General features: G+C 65.4%; 2 protein-coding genes across 2 annotated transcripts; one reads left to right on the top strand and one right to left on the bottom strand.

The window, feature by feature from the left end:
* Window positions 1–1,458: 1,458 nt before the first annotated feature.
* Window positions 1,459–11,177, top strand: LOC308183547 (uncharacterized protein). Its single transcript, XM_080569745.1, has 20 exons — window positions 1,459–1,916; window positions 2,067–2,258; window positions 2,335–2,481; window positions 2,616–2,752; window positions 3,081–3,253; window positions 3,366–3,600; window positions 4,292–4,516; window positions 4,585–4,748; window positions 4,882–5,007; window positions 5,076–5,177; window positions 8,429–8,505; window positions 8,646–8,837; window positions 8,930–9,076; window positions 9,205–9,338; window positions 9,534–9,706; window positions 9,808–10,045; window positions 10,136–10,360; window positions 10,437–10,600; window positions 10,683–10,808; window positions 10,889–11,177. The coding sequence occupies exons 1-20, from the start codon at window positions 1,850–1,852 to the stop codon at window positions 10,995–10,997; spliced, it is 3,153 nt and encodes a 1,050-aa protein (XP_080425871.1). The 5' UTR covers window positions 1,459–1,849; the 3' UTR covers window positions 10,998–11,177.
* A 1,705-nt stretch (window positions 11,178–12,882) lies between these two features.
* On the bottom strand, window positions 12,883–17,114 carry MTX1 (metaxin 1). Its single transcript, XM_080570374.1, has 8 exons — window positions 16,173–17,114; window positions 16,009–16,078; window positions 15,357–15,436; window positions 14,605–14,697; window positions 14,283–14,465; window positions 14,022–14,098; window positions 13,412–13,566; window positions 12,883–13,277 (listed from the first exon to the last, which is right to left on the bottom strand). The coding sequence occupies exons 1-8, from the start codon at window positions 16,251–16,253 to the stop codon at window positions 13,051–13,053; spliced, it is 966 nt and encodes a 321-aa protein (XP_080426500.1). The 5' UTR covers window positions 16,254–17,114; the 3' UTR covers window positions 12,883–13,050.
* Between the last annotated feature and the right edge of the window lie 194 nt (window positions 17,115–17,308).

Here is a 17,308-nt window from a genome sequence, read left to right as displayed (position 1 = left end):
ACGGGGCATCCCAGGTCAGGGGCAGCAGGCCAGCAGCCTCAGGATGCAGCTGATCAATTAATCCCTCCCCAAAACTGGGGCTAATTAGCCTGGGCGTAGCACCTGGCTGACAGGTTAGTCACAGCTGGAGGTGGGAGTCGTATGGGGCAGAGGGGACGGGCCAGCAGCTTCCTTCTGGGGCTGGCTGTTGGCTCCCTAGGTTTTATCCGGGGGCTGCCTGGCCCCAGGAACCCTCTTCCTCCAGTGGGTGGCCCTGGGGCTTGGCCCCGGGCACGCGTGGGGGGCTGTGGTGTGCACCCCACCGCAGCGGGACGGTGCTGGAGGGCAGGGGAAGATGGATCGGATTGCCCTACAGCTGTATCTGATATGGCTGAAAAGGAGAAAATTAGTCATAAATTGCTGCTCCACCCTGGAGAGGGAGAGCTAACGGCGCAGAGGGTGGCTGAGCAGTTTAACCCTCACCAAGTGCTGGTGGAGAAGCAGCGGGGAGCTTTGGGCTCTGCTGCCAGCCCCAGCTTTTGGTGCTCTTGGGCAGGGGGCGAGCTGTTCCCTGCTGCTCCGGGCTGCTGAGGGTGCCTGTACAGAAACGGGTGCGTGTCCCGCACGATGTGACCAGGAGCAGGCGGTACCCGTGTGCCCAGCCAGTTTCAGCCCTGGCAATTTTGACTGCGAAGCTTTGCTCGAGGAGCAGCCCCGTGGCAGGGAGCGTTCCCGGAGTTGGCCCCGCGGGCGTGGAAGAGCTGAGCTCTGCTCCCTGGCAGCGCTGCTGTCGGGGTGGAGGCACCGCTGGCACCGCAGCGGGTTCCCCTCCACAGGTCTGGCTCCTCGGTGCTGAGACGGAGGAACGGCGGTGCTAGGCAGCCTGCTGCTGCCCTCCGCCAGCGGTGCTGGGGTGGGGGTGAGCGACACAAAAAGGCTCGGGCATGGCAGCAACCCCGGCTCCCGCACAGTGCCTGGTGGCTGCTCTCCCTTTGCCATCCTTGCCAGGGCATCCAGGACCCTCCTCAGCCCAGCGTGTGGCTGTGGCAGCTCTTAGGGAAATAAGGTGACGGGCAGGGGTAAATTGCCCAACGTGCTGTTGGAAATCATTAGCAGGGCAGCCCAAAATGTCCCCGAGTGCGTTTGTGGGCTCTGCTGTGGTTTTTGGGATTCATCCAGAGCCTGTCTGACAAAAGAAAGAAATGAGTTTCTTCTTCAGAACCTTGCAACGGCTTCTCAGAGCTGCACCACGCTGTGTCTCCCCGTGCTGGCAGGGCTGGTGGCACAGCCGGATCCATCAGCACGATGTCTCTGGCTCTGCCTCTGCTGGGGGTAAAGCAGTGGGAGGCAAATGGGACCTGATTTCCTTCAGCCCTGGCCCCGCCAGCCTGTGGCAAGACACATACCTGATGGTCCGGGTCCGAGACCAGAGGGAGAGCAAGGAGGAGCTGTGGGGGTGGGAGAGGAGGGTGTGCTGCGAGGGAAGGTCTCGACTCGGCTCCCCTTAAAGGCAAGGTGGGGAGCTCGGAGCTGCCTCGGGAGGAGGAGGTCTGGTGCAGCGTGGGGCCGGAGGCAGCAACGCACGGCAAGCGACACAGAGGCAGGTGGGCTCCGGGTTCCCTGGGGGCAGGATAGACCCACCTCCCCTGCCCCAAACGAGGGTCTTGGCAGGAGGGCAAGGACGGCTGGCGAGGCAGCAGTTCCAGCAGCTGAAGGCGAAGCAGCCAATCCAGCCCTGCTCCCCGATGCAGGGCACAGCCTGCCCTGTCCATCCCCTTCTGCGCCAGCTCAGGGTTTCCTAACGGCGTGCCCCCCAAACACAGAGTCTGCTCCCTGGGGTCTGCCCGAGCCGAGGGGACGTGGCAGTGCCATGTGGGCCCAGCGTGCCGGGGTCCTGGGCTGGCTGCTCCTGCTCCAGACGGTGCCCAGAGCTGCAGGTGAGTGCAGGGACGTGGCGGGGTGGGGTGAGCAGGGTGGGGATTGCGGGGCTGTAGGGTTTTAGGGAGCACCCCAAGGCACAGGGAGAGCTCTCGAGGGGCCGCAGCCCCTTAGGGAGCATCTCCTTCCAGCATCTGCTGTGCCCGCAGGCGCCCAGCCCTGCAGCCCCAAGTACTTTGGCCGTGACTCCATGGTGTGCGTGTGCAATGCCACGTACTGCGACACGCTGGACCCCGTGGTCCTGCCGGCCCCGGGAACCTACGTCAAGTACGAGAGCAGCAAGGCCGGCAAGCGGCTGGAGCGCAGCGAGGGGAGCTTCCAGCGCAGCCTCCGTGCCCCAGGTACCTGCTGTGTGCAGGCAGCGGGTGGTCCTGCGGGTCCCCCGTGAGCTGAGCCAGGCTGGGTTGTCCCTCGCAGGGCTGCTGCTGACGCTCAACATCTCTGCGCTGTACCAGCATGTGAAGGGCTTCGGTGGGTCTCTCTCAGATGCTGCTGCCCTCAACATCCTGGGGCTGTCGCAGCCGGCCCAGGACAACCTGCTGCGGTCCTACTTCTCCGAGAACGGTGAGCAGCGAGGGTGCCGGCAGCATGGGGCAGCTCACTGGGTCCCTGCTGGAAGCTGCGGTGTCCCAGCTGCAGGGACATGCATCGCCTGAGCTGCTGTTCCGGTGCTGCTCAGTGCCTTTCCTTCTCCACAGGGATTGAGTACAACCTCGTCCGGCTCCCCATGGCCTGCAGCGACTTCTCCGTGCGCCCCTACAGCTACGACGATGATGTCCCCTATGACTATGAGCTGAAGCACTTCAAGCTGGCAGAGGAGGACGTGAAGATGAAGGTAGGAGGCTGAGCCCACCGCCAGTGCCTGGGTCCCTCTCTTTCCATCGGCTCAGCTGTAGGAGCTCCTGTGTGGGGACCCCGGTGCCCGGGCACTGCCATCCCGGTGAGGGGTGCGTGGGGACAGCCCGCAGGAGCTGGCACCTCCTCTGGGGTGCGTCCCGCTGTGCCCGCCTGGTGCTGGCAGGGAGCGGAGCCGGGGCACCGTGCCATGGGTGGCGCTCTCTGGCTGCCGTCCCTCGCAAGGGCCCTTCGGTGCTCCCCTTCCTCCTGTTGGGGTTTTGAAGGGCTGCAGCTGGAGCTGAGCCTCTCTCTGCCCCGTGCTGCAGATCCCCATCCTGCACCGAGCCTTGGCCATGGCCAAACGGCCGCTGTCCTTGTACGCGAGCCCCTGGACCTCCCCGGCCTGGATGAAGAGCAATGAGGATGTCCGCGGGAAGGGCACGCTGAAGGGGCAGGCGGGGGACAAGTACCACAAGACCTGGGCCAACTACTTCATCAAGTACCATTCCCTGCGGCTGGGATGCCCTGGGGCTGGGGCAAACAGGGAAGCGTGTTTGGGGCAGGGGACGCTCGCGGCGTGGCCAGCATCCCTCCGCTTTCCCCTCTCCCAGGTTCCTGGACGAATACGCCAAGCACAACCTGACCTTCTGGGCGGTGACGGCGCAGAACGAGCCCCTCGCAGCGCTCTTAGCGCACCCCCAGTTCCCGACCATCGCCTTCACCGCCGTGCAGCAGCGGGACTTCGTGGCCCAGGACCTGGGCCCTGCGCTGGCCCGGAGCTCGCACGGCACCCGGCTCATCATCATGGACGACCAGCGCATCCACCTCCCCGCCTGGGCCAAAGCGGTGAGGCGCAGGGCTTCCCCTCTAGCTGGTCTGCTCTGCTTCACGCCTAACCATTGAATGTTAAACTGAAATTAGGCCTGCAGCCGCTCCCAGTCCTAGACAGACGGGAAGGCAAATCAGGCGTGCTGCAGAGGGAGCAGGAGCTGGGTAATTGGTAGCAGCCACCCCTGCGCTCTTGTCTGAGGCAGGGACGGGAGGTGGCTTCTTCGTCCCATGTTCCTGCAGCAGGGCAGCCACAGGCACTGCCTGTACGCCGGCTGCTTCTCCAGGCAGTTTCAGCTGCTTTGTTTTACTCCTTGCCCTCCTTCCTTTGCCATACTGAAGAGCCGCCATGGGAATTCATCTAGACTAGGAACAAGGAAAGGAAAATTTGCTCCTGCCTCTGCCTTGAGCAAGGATGGAGCTGCAGGGGGCGGACAAAGCGTGAGCGTGTTCCTTCCTTCAGAACAGCAGACCCTGGGGGTCAGCGGTGCCAAGGATGAGGAAGGAAGGGTGGGAGGTGTCCCTCCGTGTGCCCAGCAGGGTGCTGGAGCCACCTCTGGGTGCTCCTTGCCAGTTAGGGTGCAGGTGAAGGAGCCCCTGGTGCTTGCAAGAGGGGAGGCATGCAGTCTTGGCAGAGCATGATGGGGTCCATGTGCCGAGCCCCGTGGGGACCGGGGTGGCCCCTGAGGCATCTCCTTTGTCCCACCAGGTCCTGGGCAATGCCACCGCCGCCCGCTACGTGGCTGGCGTCGGCGTTCACTGGTACCTGGACAGCATCGTCCCAGCCAGCTGCAGCCTGGAGGCCACCCACAAGCTCTTCCCCAACCATTTCCTCCTCTACACTGAGGCCTGCAGTGGTTTCCTCACCTATCGGTTCTCCGTGTCGCTGGGCTGCTGGGAGCGAGGGGACCGCTACAGCCACAGCATCCTGACGGTACGGCCTCTCCCGGCACGGCCGCGAGCACGGCATGGCCGCCCTGAGCCCCTTTCCTTGCTGCCCAGGTCCTGAACCACTTTGTGGCCGGCTGGACTGACTGGAACCTGGCGCTGGACCTTCAGGGGGGCCCCAACTGGGTCGAGAACTACGTGGACAGCCCCGTCATCGTGGACAGCAGCAAGGATGTCTTCTACAAGCAGCCCATGTTCTACCACATGGGGCACTTCAGGTGGGTCGGGGCTGGCTCCAGTGGTCCTCGGAGCTGTGCCCTACGCCTGGGATGAGGCCGCCTGCCCCCCACGGTCACTGGGAGTGGGACGGGGTTGCTGGCATCCCCTGGAGCCCCCATTCCCCTCCTGCAGCAAGTTCATCCCCGAGGGCTCGCGGCGCGTGGGGCTGCACAGCAGCCGCCGGTGCCTCTTCTGCCAGCTGGAGCACGTGGCACTGCTGCGCCCCGACGGCGCCGTCGTCCTGGTGGTCCTCAATAGGTCAGTGGGGGCTGGGGAGGGGGGCTTGCGGTGCCAACCTACTCAGCCCCTCTCGTCTTCCCCCTAAGGTCTGCCTGGGATGTGCCCTTCGGGATCTCGGACCCCGCGGTCGGTTTCATCGAGGCCGTGGCTCCGGCCAGCTCCATCCAGACCTACCTGTGGCGGCAGCAGTGACGGGGCTGTCCCCAGGGCTGGGGGTGGGTGCTGGGGGCTGCGGGTGGCAGCCCTCCCCACACCATTTCCAGCATTCTCCAGCAGTGGTGGCACCCCGGGGACATGGGGTGGCCCAGGGGTCCTCCCACCTCTGTGCCAGGGGTGCCACGGTCCCATTGCATCCCCCTCCTGGTGCAGCAGCGTCCCCCGGGACACCATGCCCTGCACCAGGCCACGCTTCCACACGTGGCTCCCTCCAAACCTTCGCGTGTGTCTCGCACGCCAAGTAAAGCCTTGACGTGCTCTCTCCGGTATGCACCGTTCCCCGTCATTGTTTCCCCTACGTGCTCGGAAATTGTTCCGTTTTCCTCCCTTTTCCTCCACAACGTGGGTGAGGCGCTGAGTGCCGAGGGGGTCCTAGGGCAGCCTCCGTCCCCGCGTCCTCCGTGTGGCTGCCTCGTTTGTAGCTGCAGCCAGAGGCTGTGCCGGGGGCCAGCTTTTGATTCGTTTCATATGTGCCGTTGGTTTTCCTAGCTTGCTTTTTTTTTTTTTTTTTTTTTAAATCAAAATGTCATGCTGCATCAGGGGGGATGCTGCACAAAAGGCCGAGTATGCTGGAGCCATGTCCCCATCGACCAAACCCCGCAGCCGCGGCAGCCAGATTAATTTGATACCATCTCTTCCATAAATTCACACCGCCTGCCATCTCCAGTAATCCTCTGCTAATAGAGCCTCATGACAGACTCCCCTCTATTCTGGCTCTGTCTGAAATCAAGCTGACAGGCTACAATTACCTGACCATCCTGTTTACTCTTTTTAAATACCAGTTACAGTTTTTGCTTGCTCCAGTCTTTGGGAAGGTTACCAGTATCTTTGAAGTCCAGGAATTAGAAAGCCAGAGAGCTCCTTAGCAAATTCCACTTGTGTGTAAGCTGCGGAGTTGCTGATGTTGGAGGAAAAAGAAAAAAAAAAAAAAAGAGGTTTAACAGCTGTCTTGGAGCTCGACATGAAGACAGCACCTGGCTCATTCTCAGCCCTATTCATAGGGCACTTCTGCCCGTCCTGCGCTTCTGTCGATGCTTCTGGGTAGTGCTGAACCAAACCGCAGCTGGAATTCCTTCCCTTCCTAATTTAAATTAAAGCTCTGCCATGCAGAGGAGGCACACATGGGCATGTCTGGAGCCTGCAGCTGCTGTTTGCCATGCTTGAAGCACACGCGTGTGCTGCAGCACTTCGGCACAGCCCCAGCAGCCAGCCTCGGTGCTCCCTTGCCAGCTGCAAGCACGGCTGCCGCAGGCTGGTGCCTTGCCTTCCTCCCCGTGCGCCGATGGAGACGGCGAGGGCCATGCCATCCCCGGTGCCGTGCCGTGGCTGCGAGAGGCGCAGGCTGTGAGATTTGCCCTGGGGACCTTGCAGGGGGGAGCCTGGGGGGGAGTGGGGCTGGCATGGGGCAGGTGCTGCCCCCATCCTGTTTCTCTTGATGGGCAGGTGCTGGCAATTAGAAAGGATCCTAAATTAGAAGGTGCGCTGTCTGGGCTTGTTCCGCAGCCCACGATGCGGTTGATGAAGTGCTGCAGCCCGCTCCACCCAGCACTGCCGCGTGGCCGGGGCTGGCATCGGGGGATGCGACCCCACGGCAGGGGCGAGTTAGGGGAGCACGGTGCAGAGCCTGCGGCCCCTGGCATCACCCCTAAGGAGGAGCGGTGAGGGGTGGTGTGATGGCTCCTGCTGCTTTCGGATGGTCCTGGGGTGCCCTGCAGCCCTGGCCACACGGCTGCCACATGGGGAAAGCCAGCTGGTGCTTGCTCCCCATGAGTGGGACGTGGGTCTCAGCCACAGCACTTGCTAGAGACGCTTTCTGCCTGCGTCTGCGGCACAGGAGACACAGAGAGAACCACGTCAGGGCTGAGGGATGGTATCTGCATGGGGAGATGTGGCCAGAATGACCAAGGCATAAGGGGGAGCTGCTGCAGGGAGGTGCAGGTGGGCAGTCCCGTCCCCCTCCCTGGCTGCCTTGCAGATGCTGGGACAGGTTTCGGGAGAACTTTGCAAACGCTGCAGGGAAGTGTTGAAAGCTCTCATTGGCGCGGTGTTGCAAAACCCTCCTCGGGCTCCTCTTCAAACGCACCCAAATCCCATGAGCCGTCCTCTCGCCTGGGACTCACCTTTCCTGCTCAGCCAGAAGCTGTCGCCTCCTACCCAGCTGCAGCCCAGGGAGCAGGTCCTGCCGCCTCGCCGCCCTGCTCCCGAGCAGAGACACGGCAAGAGAAGGTTTTCTGGGAGCAGGTGAGTAGCCTGGATCTGGAATGGCTTTTTTTCAGACAGCAGGGATGGGGTTGGCCGAGGACCTGGGACCAGGCTAAGGCTGTGAGCACCGTGTTGGCTGGTCACTGCTGGCAGGAGATGACGGGTGCATGAGAGCCCTCCTGGCCCCGGTCCCCATCCCGCAGGGTCTTGTGGTGGCACTGTCCCGAACTTTGCTTCCCCCTGTCCTGGTGCCAGCAGCGCAGGGAGGCACAGAGGTGGCTGATCCCGTGTTTTCTTTGAGATGCTCCTTGCCCAGCAGAGCGGGATGGACGAGACAGTGTGGGAGCAGCTGCAGAGGACAGGGAAATGTGGGACCTCCCCATGCTCTGGGCTCCAGCCCCAAACCTCTCTGGCTGGGCAAGCCCTGGCTGCCACGCTCTGGGGTGCAAGCACGGAGCTGTTTGCTCCTGGCCGTGGCTCAGGAGGCACCAGGGACACATCCAGAGCCCATCCCGCGGGGCCACAGCATGTGCTAGCCCCCCAGTCCTGCCGGGGGCATGGCACGGCTGAGGGTCACACAACGAGGGAAGGAGGCAGGCATGCACCGTGAGCAGGGAAGGAGGAAGGCGAGGACGGGAGTGATCCGACCCGCCGGGTGCCGCCAGCGTGGGCGGCTGGCTGTGCCAGAACACCAGGCATAGCGCGGCACATGCTGGGGGCTGCACCTCTGGCTGGGGTGCGCATGCTCTGGGCCTCAGTGTGGCTGGAGACACCCATGGGTGACAGCCCCATGGGAGCAGCATGCTGCCAGTGAGGCAAGAGGGAGGGCGAGTGCCGGGCCAGGGTGCTGGTGGGTCCTGGGGCTCCCAGACCCCATTGTCTCAGATCAGGAGCTGTCACTGCCTGGGGTTTCTGACCCTGTGTGGGGCTGGGACGGGGCAGAGGAGCTGCTTGCTGACATCCACCGCCCTGCTGCCAGCCCCGGAGCTCGCTGACTGCATCTGTCCGAGTCCCACGGCAGTGGAGGCGCCATGTGGCCTGGGTGTGCCAGCGTCCTGGGCTGGCTCCTGCTGCTGCAGGCAGCACCGCACGTGGCAGGTGAGTAGCTGGGCTGTGTCCCAAGGGGGGGTCTGGCATCTGTGCGGGGCAGAAGGGGTGAGCTGGGGGCCAGAGGAGCTCCCTCCTGGCAGGGGAAGGTCTGCGGCAGACCTCTGCCTGCCCCTCTCCTCCCGCTGCAGGCGGCCGGCCCTGCAATGCCAAGGACTTCGGGCACGGCTCGCTGGTGTGTGCCTGCAGCGCCGTGTACTGCGACACGCTGGACCCCGTGGTCCTGCCGGCCCCAGGCACCTACGTCAAGTACGAGAGCAGCAAGGCCGGCAAGCGGCTGGAGCGCAGCGAGGGGAGCTTCCAGCGCAACGCAGAGACCCCAGGTACCTGCCCCGGGTGCAGACGCGGTGCCGCATCCCCAGGGACGGAGGCACCGTCCCCATGCTGCGGCTGTGATGCTGCTCACCCCTCGCAGATTTCCACCTCACTCTGGACACGGCGCAGCGCTACCAGAAGGTGAAGGGCTTTGGAGGCTCCGTCACAGACTCGGCTGCCATAAACATCCAGTCCCTGTCCAAGGAGGCTCAGAGCCACCTGCTCCGCTCCTATTTCTCTGAGGAAGGTGAGCCCGGGGCAGGGCAAGAGCGCTGGGTGCCTGGCCTTGGTTTTGGAGAGCAGCTGAGGGACTGGGGGGTTGCACCCCCCGAATGCCTCCCAGGGCCCCCCCATCACCCCCCGCCCCATCCCCAGGCATTGAGTACAACCTCGTGCGCGTCCCCATGGCCAGCACCGATTTCTCTGTGCGTCTCTACACCTATGCTGATGCGGAGGGTGACTTTGAGCTGAAGCACTTCAACCTGACGGAGGAGGATACGCGGATGAAGGCGAGTCCCGTGGATGGGGGGCAGACATGGGCTGGGCAAGCCTGAGGTGCTGGGGCTGGGTCCTGGGTGGGACGGGTGGCCTGGGGAAGGTGGCTCCCCATGGCAGGGGGAGGGAGAGGGCTCACCCTGCCACCCATGGTGCTGGAGCTGGCACGGACCTGGGAGAACTCGCTGCCATCTCTGTGTTGTCCCCAGATCCCGATCCTCCAGGCAGCCCAGGCAGTAGCCAAGCGCCCCCTGTCACTGTATGCCAGCCCCTGGACGTCCCCGGTCTGGATGAAGACAAACGGCGCCATGACAGGGAGAGGGACACTGAAGGGAAACCCGGGGGACAAGTACCACAAGGCCTGGGCCAAATACTTCATCCGGTGAGCAGCTGAGGGACCCCAAAGGGCACCGGGGGCTGCACCCCAGAGCCAGGCTGGCACTGCTGTGATGAGGTCACTCACCTTGCTGCTCCTGTGCCCAGGTTCCTGGACGAATATGCCAAGCACAACCTGACCTTCTGGGCCGTGACAGCAGGGAACGAGCCCACGGCCGGCGAGATCGTCTTCTACCCCTTCCAGTGCCTGGGCTTCTCCCCGGAGCACCAGCGGGACTTCATCGCACAGGACCTGGGCCCTGCGCTGGCCAACAGCTCCCACCGCAACGTCCAGCTCATCATCCTGGATGACCAGCGCGTGATGCTGCCCTACTGGGCTCAAGTGGTGAGGCCCCACGGCGGCTCTGCCCTGCCCCACGGCGGCTCTGCCCTGCCCCACAGCGGCTCTGAGGGCCTTGCTCTTTTCTCCTCCCAGGTTCTCAAAGACCCCGTGGCCGCCAGCTACATCAGCGGCATTGGCATCCACTGGTACCTGGACTTCCTGGCACCCATCGATCTCACCCTCTCCATCACCCACCACCTCTTCCCCAATTACTTCCTCCTCTCTACAGAGGCCTCCACTGGCTCCTACTTCTGGGAGCCCCGGGTGGTGCTTGGTGGCTGGGACCGCGGGAGCAAGTACAGCCACAGCATCCTCACGGTAGGGCTGGGTGGGCCCGTGGGATGTGCTGCCCCCCTCGGCTGCGTGCAGCTCAGCACCGCGACCACTCCTGCAGGACCTCAACAACTATGTTACGGGCTGGACTGACTGGAACCTGGCGCTGGACCTTCAGGGGGGCCCCAACTGGAGCAAGAACTATGTGGACAGCCCCATCATCGTGGACAGCAGCAAGGACGTCTTCTACAAGCAGCCCATGTTCTACCACATGGGGCACTTCAGGTGGGTTGGGGCTGGGGGCGGCCGGCAAGGGGACCCAACAGCACCCCTGGGTGCTGCGTTCAGACCCTGCTTGTCCTTGCAGCAAGTTCATCCCTGAGGGCTCACAGCGTGTGGGGCTGGCTGTCTCCAAGAAGTGTCGCAGGTGTGACCTGGAGCACACGGCTTTCCTGCGCCCCGACGGCGCTGTGGTCCTGGTGGTCCTGAACCGGTGAGTAGCTTGGCCCTGTGCCCTGACCCCAAAGCCCAGCCACCTCCCCTGACCCACTTCCCTCCTCGCATCCCCCCCAGGTCCCCCCTGGATGTCTCCTTTGGGATCTCAGACCCCAGAGTCGGCTTCATTGAGGCCGCAGCTCCCAGCGACTCCATCCAGACGTTCCTGTGGAAGCAGCCGGCCTAGCGTGGCTGCAGCGGTTCCGGTGCCAGCAGCGCTGCTGGGGGGCTGCTTCACCCCCCTGGGGGCTCGGGGGCAGTCCCCTGTGGCCCTGCACCGCCCCAGGGGACCTGATTGACAAACAGGCCACGACGCCTGCTGTTTTCTAGATGTTTTCATAAAATAAAGAGGTTTTCTACAACCTTGCCTGTGCGTCCTCTGCCCTGCCTTGCTGCCGCCGCATGGTGCTGGAGCTGGGTGAGGAGGCAGGCATGGAAGCGGTCATACCCGTGGCACCCCTTGGGCACCCACCACTCCCCCCCAAGCCGTGACCTTGGTGGGAGGCAGCCTCATGAAGGCTGTGCCCGGGGGGGGCTCGGGGACATTGCTCTCCCCCCTCCCCCCCCGGCAGGGTCCTTGTGGCAGAGCCAGGACACGAAGCCAGTGCGGGCCTGGGGACAGTGGCAGCTGGGCTCGGCCGCTGGGATTCGGTGCGGGGCCTGACGTCAGCAGCCCCAGTTTCTCCCGCTGGCAGGAGCAGGAGGCTGCTCGCTGCGGTTTCTGCTGCTGGAGCAGCCATAAACCCCTCCGCTAATGGGAAACTGGAGCGTCGGGCGCATACTTCCCGAGTGACGTTATGGGGGGAGCGGGGCCGGGGGGAGCTGCGTTGAGTCATTCCCCTCCCGGCAGGGCCCCTCGAACCGGAGGCTCCACGGCCGCCACGCGGGTGAGGGAAACCATTCACACCCTGGCTCCTCTCCCGGCCCCGGTGCAAACCCGGGGGCCCCCGGCCTGCAAACCCATGCCCGGTGCAGGACCTTTGCACCGGGACCCCGTGTGCCATGGGGCTGTGTTCCCAGGGTGCAGAACCAACCCCCATCCCCCCACCACCCCAGAGGGCACCGGAGCCAGGGTGGCAGCCCCAGCATGCAGCCGAACAAGCGAGGGCTGTGTGCCGCCTGGCAGCCGGCACACGCGTGTGCGAGCCTGGCCAGACACCGCTTTTCCATTTACATCCTCGTAAACTGACGGCAGCTGGGGCAAACCGCAGCATCGCTGATGGCCCCGCTCGCCCCCGGGGCCGGGTGCTGAGCCCTGAGGCCGGGCAGCCCCTGGTGAGAGCGGCAGCTCCGCTAGGTGCTGGGACAGAGCCCCCCCTGACCCCCCAGCCCTGGGTCTTGCAGCGCTTGCGGAGCGACGTTCACCGCACTACGTGCTTTTTGGCAGTGCCAGCTGCAAGGAACTCCCCATTCCTGGCAGGCGTGGAGGAATGCAAACAGAGTTGTCATCCTTGGAGGAATTCCTGCTGCAGCCACAGGCCCGGTGGCTGCTCGCCGCCCCACGCGCGCTGCTGCGGTGAGCCGGGCTGGCGGGCGGCCCTCCAGCAGCGAGGGGAGAGCTCGTGGCCTGCCGGGCCGGGGACACGTCCTGCTGCCAGCCTGGGCTCCTGCGCTGCTGCTTTCTGCTGCACCACCTGGGTGGCACCACCTTCTGTGACACAGCAGGAGGGGGACACCAGTGCCATGGGACGTGCTGCTGGCTCTGCCTGGCCAGCCTGAGGGCAGGGGAGCTGCGAGGGCAAGAGGCAGAGGGCTCAGCCCCACGACTGCCGAGGGAGGGAGATGCTCCCAGCACTGCCACAGATGCAAACAAAGGTGCTGAGCAGCTACAGGACCTTGAAAACCCACAGTTTTCCCTCTTCGCCACGTTTCCCGGTGCTGTAGACCCTGCAGACCTCCACCTCCTGGGGATAAGGGAAGGATTTGGGGGGGGGGGGGGGGGGGGGGCAGACAGGATTGGAGGAACCATGGAGCAGCGCGTTAGTGCCCCCAGCCTGGGCACCTGGGAGAAGGGGGAAAGGCGGCTGGCCCTGCACGCACGAGAGGCCGCAGGGAGGACGGGAGAGCGCGGGTGGAGAAAGTGAGGTTTATTGGTGCGGCGGGCGAGGGCTGTAATTTCTGCTGGGACGCAGAGCGGCACACCTGCAGGGAGCAACGCTGCGAGGCCACCGGCGTAAAAACAGTCAGTTCAAGTGGCCTGACGAGTAAATAATCACAGCTCTGAGAGCGGCCGCTCTTCCTCACTCCTCCTCCTCCTCCTCTTCCTCCTCCAGGGCGATGGGCTGGCGGCCAGCCGGCCCCACGGCGCCGCGCTGGATGGAGACGATGCCGCTCAGGAAGGCGTAGCCCAGCATGGCCGCCAGCCCCACCAGCACCGACAGCAGCTGGTTGCGCCGCTTGTGGGGGTCCTCCTCCGCGTCGCCACCCTCGGCACCCCCAACCCGCGGGGCGCTGGTGGGGGGGTCACCTGGGGGGGAACAGAGCGGGGGGGGGGGGGGAACAGGGTGCAGCAGAGCACCAGTGTTTGGTTTCAAGTGTGGTTTCTTTTGAGGGGGGGGGGCACCCCAAAGGTGCAGCGTGAGGCGGGGGGGTGCATCTCACCTCCGTCCCAGGGGAAGTAGAGGCTGAGGATGGAGGTGCAGTAGTTGCACAGGTTCTGCAGGGACTTCAGGTGCTGCTGCAGTTTCCCGTTGGGCAGCTTCGCTTTCAGGAGCGGCGCCAGGCAGCTGAAGACAAAGGCGTCGAGGGAAGCGGGCCTGGGGCACAGAGATCCTCCACTGGGTCATGGGCAGCTCCATCCCCCGTCCCCACCCGAAGCCACCAAGAAGCGGCCACCCCCACCCTTCTGTGCCACCCTGCCACGCTCCTGGGGATAGCGAGCAGCTCCTCCTTGCCGGGAGGGCTCCCTGCTCCCAGTCCCAGCGGTGCGGACAGGGCAGGGGTGTGGGATGCAGGACAGTCCTGTCTCTGAGCAGCCTTGCCGGCTCCAACAAATGCCCAGCAGCCGGGGAAAAACGATGCTGAGGCTGGTGGCAAATCCCACAAGCTCTCACATCGTTCCTGCCCATGTTGCTCCATCCCCTCCAGCCTGTCCAACTCCCCAAAGCAATGTTTGTGGGCTACGGCTTCCCCGTGAGCCACGGGGGCTCAGTCCTGCCTGGGTGCAGGGGGTTTGCAGTCCCCGCAGTATGTTCTCCCTGTAGCCACGTACGAGTCTCCGAAGAAAAACTTCTGGGAGCCAAGGCGCTGGGACAGGAGTGTCAGGCATTCCCGAGCATCCCGGTACAGCTAGAGAATGAAGACAGAGCCAGGGCTGCAGAGCGTCGCGGTGTCACTGCGACGGGGAGGGGGTGCTCAGGCTGGGAACCCCAGATCCCAGGCTGAGATTTCGGCCTTACATGGTCCCTCCGGGCAATCCCCGAGGAGCCCCGGTGCCCGGAGCTGGGCACCTCCTTCCCACACATCCCCTCACCTCCTTCTCCAGCTTCTCCTCATCCTCCATGTAGCCATCTCCCCACATAAGCTGCAGCCGCTCCACGTGCTGCTTGTGCATGCAGTTGGGCAGGAAGAAGTTCAGCGGGAAGGGGATGGTCTCGGCGTACCATTTCCGCGTGTGCTCCACGTAGTTCTTCGCATCCACCCAGAACGTGTGGATCTGCAGCAGAGGACAACCCGTGCCGACGCTCCGGGGAGTGCCAGAGCCAGCACAGCCGATGGCGGTGGCGCAAGGACAGCCCGTGCCCAGCGCACGCAGGCACCTCTGAGATGTTCCCTGCGGCCACACTGAGACTCACCAGCACTGGCAGCAGCTTCTCTTCTAGCAGGGACACGAAAGCCAGCGTGTCTGCTCCTTGCGTGGCTGAGAGGTCGTAGTCTGCATTGTATTTCTGCGGAGGAAAGGAAACGGGGCTGAGCTGGCAGGGAAGCAGCCATCCTGCAACCTCAGGGGACCGTGACAAAGCGAGTGCCTGCGAGCAGAGGGACCGGCCAGCAGGGCCAGCCCTGCTCCGTACCCCCCTTTGCTCTCACTCCTCTGTGTGCTGGGAGGTTGGGAGGTTATCCGGATGGACACCCGGCCAACCCCAGGAGCGGAGCGGGCAGGATCTGGTGCTGTGCCCCCTCTGAGCGCTACCCACCCGTGTCCAGACCCAGCGCTAGGAGAGTTACGGTTTGTCTTGACTTCCAGGCCCAAAGGGAAGAGCTGGGAGCGGGCAGCTGAGGGTGCCCCAGGGGCCCTGCAGGTCTGCTCCCTGCTCAGAGCCACGCTGGAGCACAGAGCACGGAGGGGACAGCGCCCACCTTGCCCGAGATACATGAGGCTCGAGATGGGGTTGTGCTTGCCCCCAGAACAAACACCACCACTGGGACAGCCAGATGGGTCCACAGGGCAAAGCTCGCACCGGTTTGCACCATGCTGCCTCCAGAGCGCCCTGGCCCCATCCCCGGGGATGCCCTCGCTGCTGCTGCTCCAGCTCCAGCTCCCTCCATCCCAGCGAGCGCTCCTGCCCCCTGCAGCACCCAGGGGGTGCCCGTCGCCGTCCCCTACCTGCTTCCTGAGGTGAGTTATGATTTGCTGCGTTTTGGAGATGGTGCCCTCGTCCCGCGTCTTCAGCGCAGGCAGGCGCCCTGAGGGCAGGGAGAGGGGTGGCTGCAGGGCGTCCCCCTGCAACCGGTGATGAGGGGCTGGGGGGGTCCGCGGGGGGAGCAGGGCCCCCACGCTGGGGTGAGGGCACGCAGGGCAGAACGAGGGGTGTGCAGGATGGGAGGGAGGGCACACGCACGGGGCTAGGGGGCTAGGACGATGCGAGGGGGGCAGATAAGGGGATGAAAGCTGCGTGATGGGATAGGTGGAGCACGCTGGGGGGGGTAAGCAATAGGGCAAAGGGAGGTGCAACGGGGCATGGGGCGTGCACTGGGGTACAGTTCTGCGATGGGGGGCATGCAATTGGAGAGGGGGTGCAACGGGGTGGGGGGCGCAAGGGGGTGGGGGGCGCAGTGGGGTGGGGATGCAACGGGGTGGGGGGCGCAGTGGGGTGGGGGGCGCAGTGGGGTGGGGGTACAGTGGAGCAGGGCTGTGTGATGACTCAATGGGGGTGCAACAGGGCAAAGGGGTGCAACGGGGTGGGGGGTACAATGGGGCAGTGCGTCAATGGGGCAGGGGGTGCAGCGGGGCTTGGTGCCCCGGTGCGGACCCTTACCGGAGGGGCTCCTCCAGGGGCTGCTCACCCGGTGCACTTTCAGCGGCGCTCCCGTGAACCGCGCGTACGTCTGCAAGAGAGGAGAGGGGACGGGGCGGGAGGGGGCGGCCCGGCCCGGCCCGGGGGCACGCAGCGGCCCCGCCGCCGGTCCCGCCGCCGCTCACCAGCACGGCCAGGCAGTCGGGATCCACCGAGGGCAGCCCCCAGCCCCCGGCCCAGCAGAACAGCTCCATGGGCGCCGCCATCTTCCCGCCCGACCCGGAACCACACGGCGGGGCGGCTCCGCCCGCCACCACCGCGGGGCGGGACCGGCGGCACCGGCGGCGAGCCCGTTAGCGGCGGCGGCAGCCGTGGCCGCGCCGTCGGGGCAGTTCCCGCAGCGCCCGGGGCCCCTCCGCGGCCGGGATCCCGGTACCGAGCAGCACGGAGCGGAGCCCACCCCCCCCCCCACACCGGTCCGTTACCGGACGCTCCGCGCGTTGCTATGGGGAAAAAAAATAAAAAATAAATAATTAAAAAAAAAACACGGGGGACAGCGGGCACGCACCGGACGGGGGGGACCAGGGGGAGGCAGCCGTGTGGCCCCGGCAGCCCTGGCGTGCACCGGAGCGGCTGGGGGGGGGGGGGGAGCGGGGCTGGGACGGCCCCCGGGGCTCGGCTCGGCTCGGCCCGGCCCGGCCCGTTGTTATGGAGGCGGGGGAAACAGCCGTAAACACGGCCGGGGAGCCGCGCTGCTCCTTCGCCTTGGCCGGCGCTCAGCGGGAGCTGCGGGGCCAGCTGCCGGGGCTGCTCCGCCGCCGGGCCCGCCCCGGCCTCCCGGCTGCGCGGCTCCGCTCCCCGCGGCCTCCAGCTGCAGCCTGGCCGAGTGCCCCGAGCTCTGCCCGAGCCCTCCGGGAGGCTGAGGCCTGAGAGCGGAGGCGGCCCCCGGGGCTGAGCGTCCCCGGTCCGGGGGCTTGGGCGCACCCCGAGCTCCGCGCCCCGCTGCCGTCGGGACCCGCCGTCGGGGCTCCTGCGGCGTCCCCAGGGCTCCCGCTCCCAGCCCGGGGCAGAGGTGAAGGAGCTTCTCGGATGAGCTCATTATTTTGCTCCGGAGGCTTGGGCCGGTTCCTGAGGCTGATTTATGCCGCTGAGCCGGCTCCAGGTGGCCTGGCTCCGCTCGCTCCTCTCCGGCCAGGGGAGCGGGGCCGGCCCCGGAGGCTCCGCTGCCCGGGGGGCGCCGCCTGGCCCCGGGGGCTGGGACCCCGCCGCGAGGCACCCTTGGCAAAGCGGCTCCGCCTCGGCCACCCCCCGTCCCCCGCGC

Source organism: Anser brachyrhynchus, assembly GCF_964034855.1.
Source record: "Anser brachyrhynchus genome assembly, chromosome: 28".
Classification (NCBI taxonomy): Eukaryota; Metazoa; Chordata; class Aves; order Anseriformes; family Anatidae; genus Anser; species Anser brachyrhynchus.
Note: the sequence above shows the minus strand (reverse complement) of the source record. Positions and strands in the feature narration are given on the sequence as shown.